The sequence below is a fragment of the Myripristis murdjan genome, chromosome 24 (assembly GCF_902150065.1).
Source record: "Myripristis murdjan chromosome 24, fMyrMur1.1, whole genome shotgun sequence".
Classification (NCBI taxonomy): Eukaryota; Metazoa; Chordata; class Actinopteri; order Holocentriformes; family Holocentridae; genus Myripristis; species Myripristis murdjan.
The window spans coordinates 24,613,503-24,632,142 of record NC_044003.1 but is presented as its reverse complement, the minus strand read 5'-3'; the positions used below and the strand labels follow the sequence as shown (position 1 = coordinate 24,632,142).

The following is an 18,640-nucleotide window of genomic DNA, read 5'->3' as shown; positions in this document are numbered from 1 at the left end:
ATCCTGAAATTTCACCCGAAAGCCGAATATCCCTAACTTTTTGTGAGTAGTATATATATATATATATATATATATATATATATATATATATATATATATATATATATATAAGACAAAAAATTAGAAACACCTCTCAGTATAATGTAGTCCAGTACAAGACCTCTGCAAACTACGTCAATAATAAACATAGACTTAAATTTATAGATCTATAGATATAGATATATAGATACAAAAACCTTGTGTGTGTGTGTACAGTTCTGCACAAAACTTCTATTGTCTTTTTTCTAATCTACAGACTTTTTTTGAAATGCAATAAAAAAAATATCCAGACGAGAGACATCTGGAGACATCAGCACAAAAATAGCCTAACTTCAGTGTTTACACAAGGCAAATGTGTTTTTTTTTTCCTTTGTAAATTTCTTCAGTTGGGGAATTTAATTGAAGAAATCTTTCTGGATTTCCTGTGAGTATTCATCGCACATATTTGGAAAATATTAGAGGAAACATGATTACCTTTTAGTTTCTCAAAGCTGTTGACACTTAAATATTTTAAACACTTTTCCACTGTCAATGAATTACTGAATTCAACAGTTCAACTATTTGTGTTTGCACCTCACTCCTGCAATTGCCTACACATTTTTCTTGCTAGTGTGAAATTATGGAAAGCAGCACTTTGACAAGATGTGTAGGTATTGATTTTATTTTCCCTTTTAAAAATGTATTATTCTAGTTGTCAGGGCAGGGGAGGTCACCTGGTCATCTGGCTCACGCTCCCTTGTTTGTTTAGGAGATGAACCTTCTCAAGTGGGTGTTTAAGCTAGAGTTTACTTTGGGTGGTCTCTCTCAGAGAAGTGTTTGTAGTGTAAAATTACACAGTGCGAGGGTGTGAGTCGTCTGAGCATGCGGTAACATTTGGTGTAAGCAGAGGAAGCAGAAGTTTTTATTTATTTAATTATTTTATCAAACTCCTGGCATAGTTTCCTGTATTTCTTTTCATGAGTTACTGGACCTACTTTCTGCAGTTTATGTGGTGAGCAAACTACTTGGGGAAACAGATACGTAGGAAAGGAGTCCATGGAATGAAAGATCAGCAGCTCTGTCGTGAGCCCAAGTTTAAATGAAAGGACCCATGTTGTTTGATGAACAGCTCTTCCAGTCTGGAGGTGTGAAAACCCAAAAGTGTTAACAGTTCATCTTTTCAGTTGGGCTTGAAAACAAACAAACCAAAAAAAAAAAACAAAAAAACACTGTCAATTAAAGTAACATATTTTCATGGAAAAAAGAAAAAAATAACATGGTTTACCGGGGTCTGGGAGAAATGGACAAAATTAAATATCACAAAATTTTTGACTTAATACCTTGATATTGTAGAAATGACTACCGGTGCTTTCATAAGATAATTTCAGTAATTTGATCAAGCAGCAGGAGAGAAATATTAGAATGGCTAGAACAGTCTCAACAATTCAGAAAATTGCATTTCTTTACTGTAATGCAACCAGGAAAAGCAACATATGTGCCATATCGTGATTTTATGACATTAAAAATCGCTATATTGAGTCTCAAATGGCGATATCAATATATTGATATATTGGCAATATATATTGATATTATTACCCAGCCCTAGGTTTACCACATTTGTAAGCTGCACCAAACTGCACATCTGTGGTTTTCAATTGTGGTATGGTTTTGAACCATCTTTTGGGGTCTGGTTGATGTGTCCACAAAATAGTTTTGTCATCATGTTTTGTAATAAAATGTTTGGTTGGTGGTGATGTTTTACTTTGATTTGAATCCTGACACCACATAAATCCAGGCCATGTAACATCACAGGAGACACATTTCTTTATTGTCTTCTTCTTCTTTTTCTTTTTCTTCTTTTTCTTGTTCTTCTTCTTGCTCTACTTCTTCTGCATCATAAAGCTCTTTTCAGTGTACTAAGTAGATGATATAACTTACTAAATATTTCACCCAAATGAAGAATATCCACTAATGAGGCTTTAGCCCCTGCTACATTTCGTCCTCATCATTTTCACTGAGCAGTATTTAACATCACATGGAATAAGCGTCCTTCACATGACAAGGCTCAGCAGAAAAAAATCAAACTCATTAACTCTCAAAAACTCTCAAACCAAATTAATTTTTGCAAGACTGTTTTGCAAGATTATATGTCTTGTAAATTAGCTCTGATTTTTGGTGAAGTGTCCCTGAACAGGAAAAGGCATTTCCTGACTCTGCTACTGATATTGGAAGACCTGTAGCCCTCGAAACCAGGAGCACTGGTGAGAGATTTCTAAAACCCATTTCCTGCCTGGCTTAGAATAATGAGGTGTTAGAGCCTGCTGGCAGAGCTTAGCTGCACAGCTCCCCGGTGGAAAAGTTATGGATGGTATACACTCTTTCTCATACACACACATGTGCGCACACACAACTCACAAAGACATGGACATATGCCCCCTGGAGGTGTTACGGATAGCCGCATATTGCAAAGCCAGCCAGCAGGCAGCACTGTCAGCCAGCCGGCGCTGTGGGCATTGATAGGACAATCAGTTCACTTTGGACTCGCCACAGCCAATCATCAGACAGTTTCTTGGCGGGCTGCGTCCAATCTTCTGTGGTTTGCCAGATACTCTATCCTCAGTGAGCTGTTCCTGGCTCAATAGTAGCCAACCATAAAGAAAGCTGCTGCCATGCTCCAGCCAATCGTGTGAGTGTTGGCCAGAGTTAGGCCTATCGACAGAGAACTGCTGCTCGGTTACAGCCAATCTGGGCTTTATCCTTCCCTACAGATGTCCGATTAGTGTTGTTTAGGGAAATCAAACTGCCACAACAGGCCCACTATGCCAATGTGGCAGAGTAAATGGAGAAACTGGTAGAATGGGATAGGAAAAACCCACAGAGGCTTACTCAACTGTAACACTGTGATACTCTGGCTGTTACACTCTGATACTGTACGCACGTATATGTGTTAGTGCGTGTGTGTGTGTGTGTGTGTGTGTGTGTGTGTGTGTGTGTAGTTTACTGTGTTGTTGCTGGATATAGTGTGGCTTCATACCTCAGCTCAACAACCTGTCCTAATAATTGGAGCCATGAGATAGTAGGCTCCTGTTAACTGTTAAGGTCTGTGTTTAACGACATTATAAATTTACCACCGTGGACTCATAAAGGCCTACAAGTTTATCTCTCATAAATGTGTCCGGGCTCACAGGAATCTGTGTAGTGCAAGGACATGTTCAGTGAACTCCAGTGGTGTGCAGTTTAATGAGCCTTTAACAAATTGCCTGCTCCTTTAAAAAAGGCATTAGAATTTGCTTTTCGAATGTTGTTTGCAGTGTGTGTTGGTAAGCTTTTTCAGTGTGCTTGTATGGTTAAATACAATATGTATTTGTGTGTGTGTGTGTGTGTGTGTGTAATTTTACAACCTTGCTACCCTATCATAACTTTTTGAAATTGCCTTCATTCCTTCCGCTGTTTCTTAAATGGAGTTGAAAGATGTGAAAAGATTGTCAAGTAATTACCCATCTTCCTTCCTTCATTCTGTTTCACAAAATATTTGACAATAAACAGCAGTCAGTAGAACACATGCCTCCGCCAGCACTATGCAGTTGTTAAAATACGTCAGTTTAAAATGTTGGATATTCATCAAAAGTCAATAACACCCACCACCACAAACCCTTTGGCCATTTGTTGTGAAAAGTGAATGAGCGCTTCTTTGGCCCATGACCAACCACAAAGTTTCATGCAAATCCGTTCATAACATTTAGAGATATTTTGCTAGCAAACAAGCGAGCAAACAGACAGACAGAAGACAACCTCTTCCAATTCTCTTGGCTGAGGAAATGGTTTCATACAGAAATCTTGTGCAGCTGAAATGCTTTTTGTATTTCATGTGAGGAGATCTTAAAATTAGAAATCTATCTATCTATCTACCTGCCTGTCTGTCTGTCTATCTAGAGCTAGATAGATAGATAGATAGAGGTATTTCCAACACTATTTAATTTATTCTGGCCACATACCTTTTGCATTGCTGAGAATTTTTTTTTTAACCGTGCTAATAAACTTGTACACTCGTAAATATTCTTAGAAATCACCTGATGAAAGTTCTACATAAATCAAGGAATGAATTATGACATGAGGTTTCATTTTGTATAGTATAGTATCAAACATACAGGGAATTAAATAGACTTAAATATGCTGAAGTGCTGCCAAAACATTATGATGGAATCCAGAGTCTGTTGAGCCAAGATGGTGGTAGAGACATGTAGGTGAAGTACTGGGCGCATTGCATACTGAGTCACAGAAATATAGTAAAACTGCAGTGTTACATTGCATCCCTGCTGTTTAATGTTTGGTAGGGTTGCATTTGTGCTTACATTGTTTTGCAGTATGTGTGGGCAGTGAGAATAGCTGAGTTTTGGCAGCAGCCTCTCCCTGGCTAAAGTTAGGAGCGCTGTATGTTTCAGCACCATGGACAGAGAAAGCACTTCCACACTGCTGCGGCACAAGCCACTTCAGTAAAGTGCACATTCAGTTAGTAGAAACAGACAAACAAACAAGCAAAAATGCAACCTAATTGTCTGGACTAATAACTCAGAAGGAGACAGGCACTGTAAAAAAAATGATTTTATCAGTTATACACACATTTGTGTCACTTCTGCAAAATGTGTTGCATGACATAAAGCTGAGATCAGTATAATTCAGGTTGCTGTATGCAGTCAAGCTCCATAACCCGTGCTGTAGGCTGCCCTAATGTGGGAATAAAGAGGAATTTGTCCTCCAGCCCTCCCAGCCGTCACCCATCATAGTCATCTCTCTTCTCTCTGCCTCCATCTCAGCAGGGTTCTGGCAGGTTCACACTGGCCTAATTTCAGCACAACAAAGTGTGTGTCTGAATGCATGCATTCACATGCATGGCTGTGTGTACATCATTATGTGTGCATGTTTGTATTGCCAACCTATAAATAGCACCTCTGAGAGACACAGCTGTTTTGTTGTCCTGTGGTGTTCCATGTTCGATTCAGTGAACAGACAAACAAACCCCTCTGCTGTGTTAATGAGCTAACGCCAACTGAAGTGCCCAGTTTCTAGCAGCAAGCATCCGTTTGTCCCCTTGTGTCACAAAAAGACCACCTGACACATCGCTCTTGATTTTAATAAGGCCTGTCTTCATTTCTGCTGGCCTAGAAAGATGTCCTGTTCCTGTGTGTGTGTGTGTGTGTCTGTGTGTGTGTGTGTGCGTGCATGAGCATGCGCACGTGTGTGTGTGTGTGTGTGTGTGCTGCAATCTCTGCACTTTATGAATGTCTGTGTTTTTCAGCTCACAGCACACGCTGTGTGATAGATGATCTGTGCTGATAGTGCGAAGCTGGATCCATACAGAGTCTCATTTACAATAACAGTGTAGGCTGAGGAGTGCATGCCAGTGCATTACTGTGTGTAATCGATATGGTCTGACAACCCGTGATGTAATAATATGCATGTGCTGCTGAACTGGCAAACCATTTCAGGGCCTTACACACATGGATGGCCACATGGATGAGAAGACTCTCAAATACACAGTAGGGAGGGCAGCAAGGTAGAGTGAGATTACATTTCCTGAGCTGTGAGGTCTGGGGAAAATCAGAGAAAATAATATAATTCACATCAAATCCAACCACATCCACCTGTTCTCAGCCTTGTTAAACAGCCAGTATAGTTGCCTTTATACAATCAACCTTTATTATTTGTGTGTGTCACATCATCTGAAAACTCCAAACCAGTGCTATCTTTACTCATAAATTAAACCATAAATTAACCATTCAAATAAACCATATTTTTTATGATAAAACGTGGAATGAAAAATCCACTGCATATTGAATGTTTCTTTGTCTGTTAGATCCCAAAATGAACAACCGCTGAAGGGATGAGTTGAAAATATATTTGACCGGTGCTGTTAGACCAGCGTGTTTTTTTCTCTGAGCCTGTCAACCTTTTGGAATGTGGGTCACATCTAATTTGACAGCATTGCTTTGTTTAGACAGTTTAATTATGCTGAACTTCCTAATGTGTTATTACTATGCTCTTTTATGTTGGCATTGTGCAGTTTTATCATACAGCTGAAATGAGCTTCTCTCTCCACAGTCCCTTCATATGCAAGTAGAAGCTTATTTCCCCACAATGGTGGTCCTGGCATGGAAACGATAATGGCTTTGGTGGATGACAGAAACAATTATTTTTTTATTGTTATCGCATGCATATTGCATATGGTTCTCTCTTTCCTTTTCTTGCACACTCCCTTTTCTCTAACTCTATCTGGTTCCCCCAGTCTGAGAGGTGATGAGGGAGCCAGAAAACTAGCAGGATATGGTTAGTGGCCCTCAGGGGTTGGTCTGAGGACATTAAGCCCGCAGCGTCAACGAGCCCCAGCTGTTTTGGTTTTTTCACATTCATTTGTTTGTCAAATTTAGAGGCTCTACCAATGCCAAGAATCCTCTCTGCCACTCAGGCACTCCAGAACCCTGGTGACAGTGCTGCTTTTAGCCAAATCCAATTTAATCTCCATTGGCGGTAGTGGATAAAGCTGTCTCCATCTCCCCCACTGAGGCCAGGGAGGGCTAGGCACTCCAGTGGGAGCTGCTTATTCAATACACAAGGACATAATGCGCACTCAAACATAACGCGGTTCACACACACGCACACACTAAGGACAAATAAATAGTCACAAACTAACAATCGAACATGTACAATTGCATGTGCAGAGGCAGTCTCTCTCCTTCGCTCTTTATCCCTCTTCTTTCTTCTCTCTTTTCCCTGTGTGTTTTTGCAGAGAGGGAATGATGTGACTTGTGGAGGAGCGGCACATCTGAGACTTCTGCCTGTAGCCTCTGGCCCCTCCGCTTCCTTTTTTATCTTATAGCTGCAGGAGGTTCTCTGTCTGTCTCTCTCTCTCTTTCTCTTGCTCTCTTTCTCTCCCTGTTCAAGTGTGTGTGTTTGCAGGTGGCTGCATGGGTGGTTGGGGGGTCAGGGTTATGACACTGTAGCTATAGATGCATATTCACCCTAAAACATATCATAACCTGCATTCATAGCAGGTTCATGACATGGCTCATTGCACATTTTTACACATTTGCGCTCTAAGAAGTTCATGCAAATGCTTGTAACCTGACTAAGCAACAGATTTCAGAATAACAATTTGCCTTGTTAGCAGAAAATTTTAATTTAAGAACATGCGCCTGCGAAGATTCGCTCCACATTTTACCAATGAGTTTTCCCTCCACTGTTTTGCAATTGTGACATTAGCGGGTGAATGGCAGATGTGAGTCTAATACCAATTCCAATTCTACAACAAGGAGGAAAAACACTGAAAAGAGCTAATTACCATACAAAAGTACCACCAGTGTAATTGTTTTTTTTTTTTTTTTTTTTTTTCCCAGCTCATTGCTCCCATGTGACCTCTGCTCTGCTGTTCAATAAACGTGACCGCTCACTCAGTAAACATCTTGTAATTTTTTCGCTTAGGGTGTGACCTTGTAGTGAAGGCTGGGATACTAAAGGAAGCTGCCTTGGTTTAGGTGAATATGGATTTATTTCCCCTGCAGAAGCTCAGCTGGTCACTCCTGTAGTCCATGGATGCCAGGTGCTGCATTTTGTTGGCCCATTCCCTGCATTTATGGTCTGAAATTGAACAGAGATCTGAGCTGAAGCTGGGAGCTGCGTTAAATCGTTTTGCCGCTTTACGCCTCTAGTTTGCCCGCAGCCATTGAGAACAATTGGTACATTTGTTAAAACTAGTGTGTGAGGCTTTCTGTTTTTGTCCAGGGCTTTAGCCTTAGCGATTCTGTGCTATTATCAACTAACACAGGCATGGTTGGCCTGTTTGATTAGAGGCCACAAAAGCAACATTTCTACCTATCCTTGATCTCGCCACTGCTGTGTAGAAACTAAAATTGAAGCACACAACAAAAATAAAATACTGCCAGATTTCGCCCTGGTAATAGGTATATGCTTTGTGTTTTGACTTTATGCATTTGTGATATGAATGTTACCAGTGTATAAACCAATATTCCAGCCCAGATAATGGACTTGTGAGGGATAAAGTCAAAATGGTAATGAATGTAACCAGCTGTGCCTGGCCTGCTGTGTTACTGATGTATTCAGTGGCATTTCCTGTCATTGTCATTGTCCCCCCCCTACCAGGACATATTTTATTTCAGGCCTGTCATTGCCATGACAAATCACTCCATGCAACCTCAACGCAATATCCCTCAGCATAAATGTATCATTACCTGTAGTTAGGTATCTGTGCCGCATACAGTGAGTGACAAATGGAGTGGTAAGTGGCTTTTATGAAACTGAACGAAAAGGAAACTGTGGAGCAATGCTAATGATTTTAGTTTGTCCCCCACATGATTGAGGAGGGCAAGCTTCATTTGGCCATGGAAGAGGTACAGTGTATCTGTAACTGCGCGAACATTAGGGCCTTGGTTCTCTATATGCATATGAGAGTCTTATTTGCTTTTGTCGGTGTTTGCCTAAGCTCAGTACTTTGTGTGCATTTGTAAGTGCCAGTGAGTGTTTATATGTGTGTGTAGTAGCTGCAGTAACAGCAGTAGCAGTAGAAGACCATTAATTATGGGTGTTTCCCTACTTTCCTCCAGGACTGATAGTATGCTGCAGAGATACTGGCTTATTGGAGTAAATGGCATTAGTACTTTGTTCGGCCGGTGCCCTGGGGTCTTGTTTCTAAGCCTCCTTTGTTTTAAGTGGCAGCCTTGCGTGAAGCTCCCTTACACTGAGCCCATTTCTCAATCCCTTATCCCCCCCTATGGAATTTACCACCAGTGTATTCATCTCCTAATGGAGAGAGGACGACAGAGAGAGAGAGAGAGAGAGATTGAAGGAGTGAGAGAGAAGAAAGAAGGAATGGACAGTCCCACTGCTGGCAACCATCTCCCAGTTAGCATCAATCTCAGCGTTGATCAGTCCGAATGAAATTTAGACAGAGGCACCAAAGGGCATCAGGCTAACAGGCAGGGGGAAGCATGAATGAGACAAACAACATGGTTGGTAGCAGGGAGGGACTAATGGTTAGCGCGTGGCTAAGGATACACTGTGGCTGAGACTCCCAGTGCAGCATTAGGGAGGAGTGTCGCTACGCTCATTAGCATCGCAGACTGGATAGGGGCTGAGCGTACAGCGTCTCTGTGAAACTCTGCTGCCGGGGCTGAGTCTGCCGAGAGAGGCCCACATAGGAAGCTACTTTTCCAGCATAAAAGGCAAATTACAGGCTGTACACTCCTTGTGATTTTTGCTTGATTCCCCTCTATTTCTTCTCCTCTGCCTAATCAGATTCAGTATCTCTCTAACTCATCCCGTCCCAAACCTCTTTACTAATCATGGAACTTGAAGAGGAATAAATGCTTAGCAGATGCTAGTATTATCAGGAGCCGGTTCCATGCAACCTTGTTTTTACAATCACAACTCCCTGGATCTGATACTTTTGGACCTTTTACATAAAGTGTGCCCTTCTTCCCTCTCTTTTTCACATCTGGGATCCACATCTTATTGTACATGAGGGCGGGGCTGGGTTAAACCTTTAGTCCTCATAAGCATAATCCTTGGGAAACATCTGCAGTCAAGTGTTAGGCATAAAACTGTAATTTTTAACTCATCTTTTTCAAGTAAAATTCACAAAAATATTATTTTACTACCAGTCATTCAGTGATCATCACTGCTATGACAAAACACAAAATGTAGACTGGATCTTTTTGTTTCTTAGCGATTGACATTGCAGTGATTTGTTCACTGTGAAAATTAACATTACAAAACATTATTCACAGGCTTTTGTCGTTTTATAATGCTCTGTCTTTAGAATTATCAAAAGGAGGAGTACGGGGTATGAAGGCTGAGGCGACAGAAGCTGTTGGAATGGAAAAAGTAAAATCACGATTATTGCCACTTTTTTAAATTGTATAACTACATTGTGTAGGGATTGCCACAGTTATATTCATATAGCATAATACAATTCAGGGTTTTATGTATTGCTCTTCATGTGACCTATTAATTCTAGATTTATACTAGATTTACCCATATGGTAAAATTTGGTTAAGCCACAGTATCTTCATTCCTGTATCTCCTGCATTGATATTTAAGGGGGAGAGAGGGAGGGGAGAGGAGAGGAAAGATGAGGAGGAATCAAAATGGAATACAAAAAGAGAGGAGAAATAATGACTATATAAAATTGAATTATATTTTTCTAGTTTAAAAGAGCTATAAGAACTCAGGTTTCAGGGGAGGAGTGGGAGGGGGTCAAAACATGGAGGGAGGGTGCGGGTGAAGTTGTAATCTGGATCATTCGAAAATGATATCAAATTTTTTGTTTTAGAAGTTTGGCTATGTCACAACACACTAATGTGCTTATCTTTGCTTCTGGATACACATTCCCTTTTTGCATTATTTACATCATTTATTTTGGTATTTCATTCAATTTCTCTATGTGAATGCAAATGTATGTACATTTATATTGCATATAGGATTACCTTAGTGAATAGACGCAGTTGTGTTATGCAATGTCAACACAATATTTCAGCTACTTGATTTTGTTATGCAATGTCTGCTCCATAATGAAAGCAAATGCGGGGGGGGGGGGGGGGGGGGGGGGGGGGGGGGGGGAAACCAATAAATATTTGGTCACAAAAAAAAAAAAAAAAAAAAAAAACATTACTCACTAAATAGTCTTTTCAGTGTGACGAAGCTGATTAGGATTAGCGAAAAAAAAATTCAATCATGGTGTGTAATGTCTTCAAGCAAACTGAAATATGTGAACATATCCAAATCATTGTATTGAACCATCAAATTGTTCTGACAGTTGTTTCCCATATGACTTGAAGGAGAGCGATGTGTGTGCGTGTGTGTGTGTTTGTGTGTGTGAGTGTGGTGGTGTGTGTGTGTGTGTGTGTCTAACCAAGCAAATGAATGGGAGTAAGAGCGAGCAAGACAATTAGCTTGTTTTGCAGCCTGCCATCGGTTGTTTGCAGTGGGTCGTGTACTTGACACTGCATTTGAATTGCTTGCTATGCACACTCTGGCTAATTGAGTTAAGACTCTGTTTGAGTGTCATTTTGATAAAGAGTGGAACAATATCGATTGCCCAAACCGTACTCATCCTCAGAAAAGTACATCGGCATTCTATAACGTTCTTCCCAAGGGCCGAGGTGTATCAGAAAGTCTCCCCCGGTAGTGGGTCGCTGGGTCAAATATTGAGTCAAAATGACAGAAATCAATGACAGTAACAATGTGGCCCCTTGACACATGCCATTATTTAGACTGATAACCTGTCTGGATACAAATGCTCCGGGTAGAGGGCCAGTCAATGTGGATCTACCTCTGTCTGGGAAAACCAAAGTTATCATCTAATTTAATTATTTAATTATTTATTTATTTTTATTTAAGTTTATTTATTTTATATGCATTTTTGAGTTTACTATTAATATAATATATTTGTCTTTGAAGTTTGAATTTTTTGGTTTGTTTTTTTAAAGACAATATTAAAAAAAAAAAATAAGAAAAGCTTTTGGGGTCATTTTATGCGCATAGCATGCTGCAAATTGAAATGAAATCTACTGTATGTATCCATGTTAGGGATATGATTAGCCTACGAACAAAACAAACAAACAAACAAACAAAAAAAAAACACCTTGACATTTGGCATCAGAATCTATATTGCAGTGGTATGTTTTTACAATTGGTAACACAAAAGTATATTCATGAAATATTTTTATAACAAGTAATAGAGTAACCACTTAGCAGCTTTTGAAGGTCTGTAATAAAGCAACAAAACTATTTACTTCCTGAAGTAATACCAACAGTGTGTTTGATGTGTCAAAAATATTTAAAAAATGGGTGTTTTAGTAAAACAGGGGTTGAATCTTGTGTGTTATTTCACATAAGCTGCAGTGTAAACCTAAATCACCTTACCTTGAAAGAGCCCTATTTTAAGCAGGTCAGCCTCCTAGTGAATGTATTGTTTATTATGCCAAATTTCTCCTTCCTTCAGAAATGACCAGAAAAATGACACAATTTGCTTTCTTCCTCCACAGCACCCCCGACTGTCCGCATCGTACACTCAGGACATGCCTGTAACGTGGAGGAGGAGAGGCACACGGAGAGGGTCTACACCATCCGAGAGGGAGAGACCCTGGAGCTCACCTGCCTAGTCACGGGACATCCCCGGCCACAGGTGAGCTCATGGGCTGTTGCAGCATGAAGTCATCTGCTCTTATCATGGAAAGATTTCCAAAAACATGCCAAAGGAAATCATGACAGAAGAAGCTAATGGTGCCATCCATTGCTTTTTCCATCTGTCTCCTTTTCTTTCGCTTGCTCTCTGCTGATTTCGTGCGAGCATCATTGAGCGGCACACCACATACTGTACCTCCAGACTAAATGAGCTTAAGTTTTATGTCTTCAATTATTGATGGTTTAGGCTCCATTGTCCACCTGCATACTGATGATGCAGACCACTACGTCTAATGAGCCTGTGTGCAGAAAACAGCCGAAGTATGTGCCCTAGCAAAACATAATGAATAGGAAAAAAAAAACAGGCCTCTGTATTGTATATAGGATCCCTGGTTGTGCGAGTACACAAGGGAGAGTGGGTACTCATCATCCAGAAAGGAGCTTTTCCAAAACTTTCAGCGCTGTGATCTGAACTAATTAAAGCCTTGTACCATTTTTGAAGGGAAGAAACTTTTGATTTGTTCTTGTTGTGCCTTTCCCATCTGCCGAGAGAGAGAGAGAGCAGAACAGAATCAAGGCCGCATCCACTCGCATTTCCTACCCTGGATATAGAATACCAAATAAATTGATGCGCGCAGGTATAAATGTCAGCTCCGCCACAAATTACCTAAGCATCGCATTTTGTTCTTTTATTAATTCAAGCAGGAGATGCACACGCTAACCTTTTGAACATTTGTTGAACGCTGTTTCCAATATGCCTGATAACACAAATTAAACAGAATTTGGCAAGTATCTCAGGACAGGACTAAGCTCATTTACATTAATTAATATAATTCCCCTTTTGATCGATACACAGCCCCATTAGTTTGTACACTTCCCCTTTGGACGCCAAAGCAAAGAGCGTATCGATTTTTATATTTCAATTGAAAAGGTGAGGCCTCTTAAATTAGTGAGAGGCTCAGACACACCATTCATCTCCTTCTGTCGTCAGGGGGGACAACTTCACATTCATCGCCTCTGTCTTTCCTCTTAATTAGAATTTCTGGGAAAAAAAAGAGCAGAGCAAGGGGGAGAGGGAGAGCGGGAGATCAAAAGGCCTGCACGGCTGTGGCAGAAGAAGCAGGATTTCCTTTGAAACAGAGTCATTATGAGACTCATGCGGCTCCCCTGGCAGGGCTGGTCTCGCCTGTATCTCTCTGGACTTTTGGGATGCGTCAGCTTTGTCCCCTCCGGTAGTGGCATGGGACCGGCGGGGGGACAGACTCATTCTGAGTGGTTTAGGAAGCTGAGGAGGTTATCTGGGGTGGCAGCAGACCCCAGGCTGCTTTTGTGATGTTGGCTAGGAAAAACAGAGGGATGTACAACCTCATCAGGGAAAGGCTTGTAAGTTAATAATAACAGTTCATCTTTTCATTAGAATTAAATATTAATACTCAGAGCAAGTTCATAGTTGTGCGCTAGCTACAGTTTTAGTCTTTCTGCCTTTTAATTTAGCTGAACCTCTTCATCTTTCAAGAGTATATATGAGCATAAAGTAATCAGTACACTTTGCAAAGGTTGTGGTGCACTTTTCGTTGTCCCCATTCTTGATTAAGGGGAGAGTGGAAGCTCTTTGTTGGGTTATTTAAAAAGTGCTGTGGATTAAATCCCAAACTTTAAAAAAAAAAAAAAAAAAAAAAAAAAAATCCCTGAACAATTTCCATAACCGTGCACACAATACAGAGCTTCAACCACCCTCACCATCTGGATCCTCAACATCACAGGGTGCCAAATCACACTACTCGATCACTGTAAATGGCTTCAATTTGTTCTGCATTAGCAAATCACAAAATTGCCTTTTCACCATTACTGTGTGGACCTCAGACTCACTCCCTGAATTTGAGCTACTTTAGCTGCAGTGATAATGCATGGACCGAGACATGTTGTGCCAAGTATAACATCAGCACCACAAAGGGCCAACCACAGAGTAAATGGGGCTATGGTCGGTAATTTCGCCAGCATTTAATTCTTCGTATGTCTGTCAATATGCACACTCCCTTAAATTACACGGGCCCCCCCCCGCCTCAGGCCCTCCCACTGATGGAGTCTCTGGATTCTGTCCAACCAGGCAGCAGCTTTCTCACAGTGGATCTCTTTGTCAGTCCTGTGCACATCCGCCCACCCACCTGGGAGGAAAAACAGAGGCTTTCTAATAATAAAATCTTACACACACACACACACACACACACACACACACACACACACACACACACACACACACACAGACATGCACGCACATACATGGCAGCAGCAGCACTTGTCTGCGTTCCAATTTCATTGTCAAATAAATATATGTTCCTGTCAGTCAGTCGTACGTTATATATTATGTGCTTTTCTCTTTCTGCCCTTTGGGGTTGGCATGTCAAGGTGTTACTGTGGGCTGTCCAGCAAGACTGGGCGTCCTGGCGTGAGTCTGGCTCAGGGGCGATGTCAAGTCATATTGCCATGGATGTAATATGCAGAGGTCATAGGAAGGACGTGGGGGACTGGGCTGTGTGGGGAACAAGATGAGAGGCGCACAGTGTGTGGAATGAATCCCAGCAGCGGCCACCGCACCCCATCTCTCTATGAAAGTTTCTCCAAAACAAATATACGCTCACTTTATTTGGCTTCTTATGTTTGATAACCATAAATAACCATAAATTGCTAATTCGTATTGGATGTCCAGAAATCTGTTTGTATGTTCTCGCTCGGTACCCTAAAGCGCCACTCGCAGTCTTTGATGCTTTGGACAGAGTCCCTGATGATGAAGTCATCTGCCCCCGCCTCCCCTTCCCTTGGCCTCCATCCATTATGTCCACACTACCTTGTTTGAGAACCAGGCTCAAATAGCCAGAAACGCCACATAGCAAACACCCTTTTTTTGTTTCAATTATCGGCCGGCCAGATTCAGCCCACAGAGCCAGGGGTCAGCGAGTACAAATACGCTGACCTGAGGCCTAGGGATATTTTCTTTTACACAGTCCAATTGGCATATGTGATCTGTCTTGAAAGTGCCTAGCGTCGTGTATTTGGCAGATGGTTCCTTTTACCAGTGGGTTTGTTTTTATGGCAGGGAATGGCCCCTTTGAAGATGATTTAACCTTCTTTCTTTTCATTGCTCCCCATACAAACAATCACAAGGGGTCACACGGTCTCACAGTTTCTCTCCTCTGCTTCACTTGAGTCCGTACACTGATCAAAAGAGTGCAGTCCACCCTTCCTCCCTGCTGTCCTGTTTAGATATTTTTCTGTAAATCTCCTTTATTTTTTTGTCCTTCTAAAAAAAAAAATAATAATAATGGTGGCATAACCAGCGCGATTATTTGATGTGTTTCCCACATTCCCTTCCACTAAAGCAGGTGGCAGTATGTAGAACATTAGCTATAACATCAAATGGCACCTGCCAGTAAAACGAAAAGAAGAAGAAGAAGAAGATTGAAGAAGGAGAAGGAGAAGGAGAAGGAGAACAGCAGCATGAGGATTCACAGATGAGCAGGATTATTTATGGGCCATAAAAACATAGTTTTAATCTTTTTCTAGTCTTGCCATATTTTTTATGCTGTTTTTGCTGTGCAGTGGATGCCCTGCTCTCCTTGCAGTGGAAATTTGAAATGCAACTTTTTATTTGGGGGGTGTCAACCTGCACAAGACAATCTCCCTTATTTTACTCCATAATGTTGACAGGTGTTATATTTTGAGGGCATTAGCTGCCCTGTTCCTTCTATTGTCTTGCACCATGAATGCTACAGCAGTACTGGGCCGAATGTAGCTAAGCAACATCAGCAAAAAAAAATCGGATTTATCATCTACTCATATGTCGGTTATTGCTTCTGTTTGAGCCATGCTTGCAGTTGTTGTACTGTAATGCTACATTTTTTTTTTTTTTTTTTCATTTCAGTGTGAAGGACTTTGGTAATGTAACATGTGGTCATTCAAATTGTATATGAGGGCTAGTATTTTCTAATATAGACCTGTGGAGTTTGTGCACTCACAGTTTGTGATTTGGACCCCCTGTTGCTTCCTTTGATTGCTTGATTGTCATGCTTGGCCACACTTGGCTGCACCACTGAGCTGCAAAGACCCCCATCAGTGCCTAAAAGAAAAGATGGCGAGCAATTAAAAACCAGTCTGTAGTTAGGAGAGGGGAACGTCACAGCAGGCATTATGAGAGATTCACAGAAGACGCGTGCTCTGGCATATGATCCCTGCATAACAACAGACACCGTGTGCATTTTAATTAGCTCTTGCCGTGACATCGCTGTGTGTGTGATCTCAAACGCTGCTGGGATTTTCAGTTGGATACAGATATAGGCGAGGTTCTACTTTCCTTGTAAGCAAATGTTGATCTTTCTATTGGGATGTCTGTAACTTTACATGGAATGACATTATCATTGTAATGACTTTGCCTGTTCCCAGAGAGCTAAGTGGTTCCATGTTTTTTAATGCTTTGCTTTACATTGAATATGCAAAATGGGAACTTTTAGCCTCTCTTCCATACAACATAGGGACAAACATGAAACCCTTGTGAGACTGCGAAAACACAACACATCTGTGGATTAATCATAATTTCTTTGTGTAACTCTGGCGATATAACAAATTTGTTGCTTTATTGTTATAGCGTGTGCAATCAGAGGATACTTGAATAGTAGATTTATGCCACTGCAACACCATCATAATGCGATACATCACGTATTAGAAGTTAGGATTATTCCCCAGTTTATACTAACAGGCGGCTTATGTGTTTCCTCAAAAGAATGGGATAGTAGGAGTATTAAAAATAGACAAAAAATTTAGCTAGATTGTCAGTGGGCTATGAAGAGCAATTATCATATTACTCAAATCCACCAGCTCCTCTCAGATTGAGAGTGTTTGCATTGCACTAAGGAGAGTGAAGAGGGTCAAACTGTTCTCACCAGGCACACTTCAGGACTCCCCTGTGGGTAGAGGTGCTCAGATGTAAAAAGTCAGAGGAGAGGAGGAATGGAAATAGCTTCAGGGTACAGGGAGAGTTGAAAGCTCACTGATAATGTGGTCTACCACCATGTGAAACAAACAGGAGCACTTCCCCTTTGAAAATATGAAGGGTATTTGAATACCCACTTCTTAGTGTCACTCTAACAATGCACTTATTGATACTGCGCTTTCCTAAAACTCAAAGCTCTTTACACAAAAGGCGGAGGAAATGAATGGGGGTATAAGCTGGGAGAATATTGAATTCTGCTGAGGTCGCCATAAGCCAGCTCGCTTTGTATTTGCATGAGGGGATCCGGAGCGCTGTAAGAGAGTGACAGAGAATTCAAAAACTTTGCTCTATCTAATTTATGCTCATAACTTATTTAACTTCAAGGCTTGTTTTGCTGAACTCATGCTGTCCCTAACTGCTATAATAGGGGCCCCAGATTTACTCACTGTTGGGCTTTAGCATCGATCATTTGCTGAGTTGGGGTTTTTCATTGAGTGGTTTCTCAGGATGTCTCTTGAAGCATTTGAAACAGGGCGACTGAAGGCATCTCTGTGCAGTCTATCAATTTAGAAGCATTTATTTTTAATGTTAATATACCCACTTAAAGCCTGTGAAAAAGGGACAGCACAAAAGCATAGACCAGATGCTGATTTTTTTTGGAGCAAGGGCTCAATGAAAAGAAAAAAAAAATAAAAAATAGAAGAGCACATATTGTCCATGAGTTTCAGGCTATTTGGGTTCTTTCTGCCACTCTGAATAGTAACACCTCAAGCCAGACTGAGATTTAGAAAGTCTAATCATAAACTTTAGTTTATATGTGAATTGTTTCCTCGTGTTTTCCTCCAGCTTCAAGCTCCAAGAAGCCTCTGGAATATGATGCCATTATCAGGATTTAGGCCAGCAGCCCCCCAATCTCCACCCCACTTCCAGCCCCGCTTTCCTTTCTCAATCTTTCTTTCGAAAATGACCAAACTCCACACAGACGTATCCCAAGGTAGGAGATGAACATGGGTAAAAACCCCACAGCTAGCACAGCAGCAATCTCCCGAGATAGCACCCAATCCCCACCCTTCCATGCTATGATATCCCCCTTCCATCTGATGTTATCTCTGTAAAATAGGATGCTATCAGTATCCAAGGCGATGCTATCACCAACCAGTGTGGAGATATTGAATTCTAATTCATAGCCTCCCCTGCTGAGGCAGAGATATGTGAGGCTCTGCAGGCAAAGCCAGTCCATCTGTGGCTTACTTAGGATGAGGAATTGTGAATGGAGCTCCATGCTTCGTGGTTCCGTCTCTGTGGCCCCCGGGCCACAGTTGTCACAGTACCTGTTCATGCTGTATGCTTTAATGAGGACAGGGAGAGGGAGATGATGGAGAGTCAATTACAACCTCATGTTGGAGAGTAACACCATTTCACCTTTCATTACGCCTCAATGCC

The 18,640-nt window shown here is 41.2% G+C and overlaps 1 protein-coding gene across 1 annotated transcript in view; it reads left to right on the top strand.

Annotated features, from left to right (window-relative positions):
• The window catches only part of mdga2a (MAM domain containing glycosylphosphatidylinositol anchor 2a), a 168,836-nt gene that overhangs the window by 46,307 nt on the left and 103,889 nt on the right, over positions 1-18,640 (top strand). Inside the window, exon 2 of the mRNA XM_030047533.1 lies at positions 12,075-12,214. Coding sequence (XP_029903393.1) covers positions 12,075-12,214 — 140 coding nt within the window. The remainder of the gene's footprint in view (positions 1-12,074; positions 12,215-18,640) is intronic.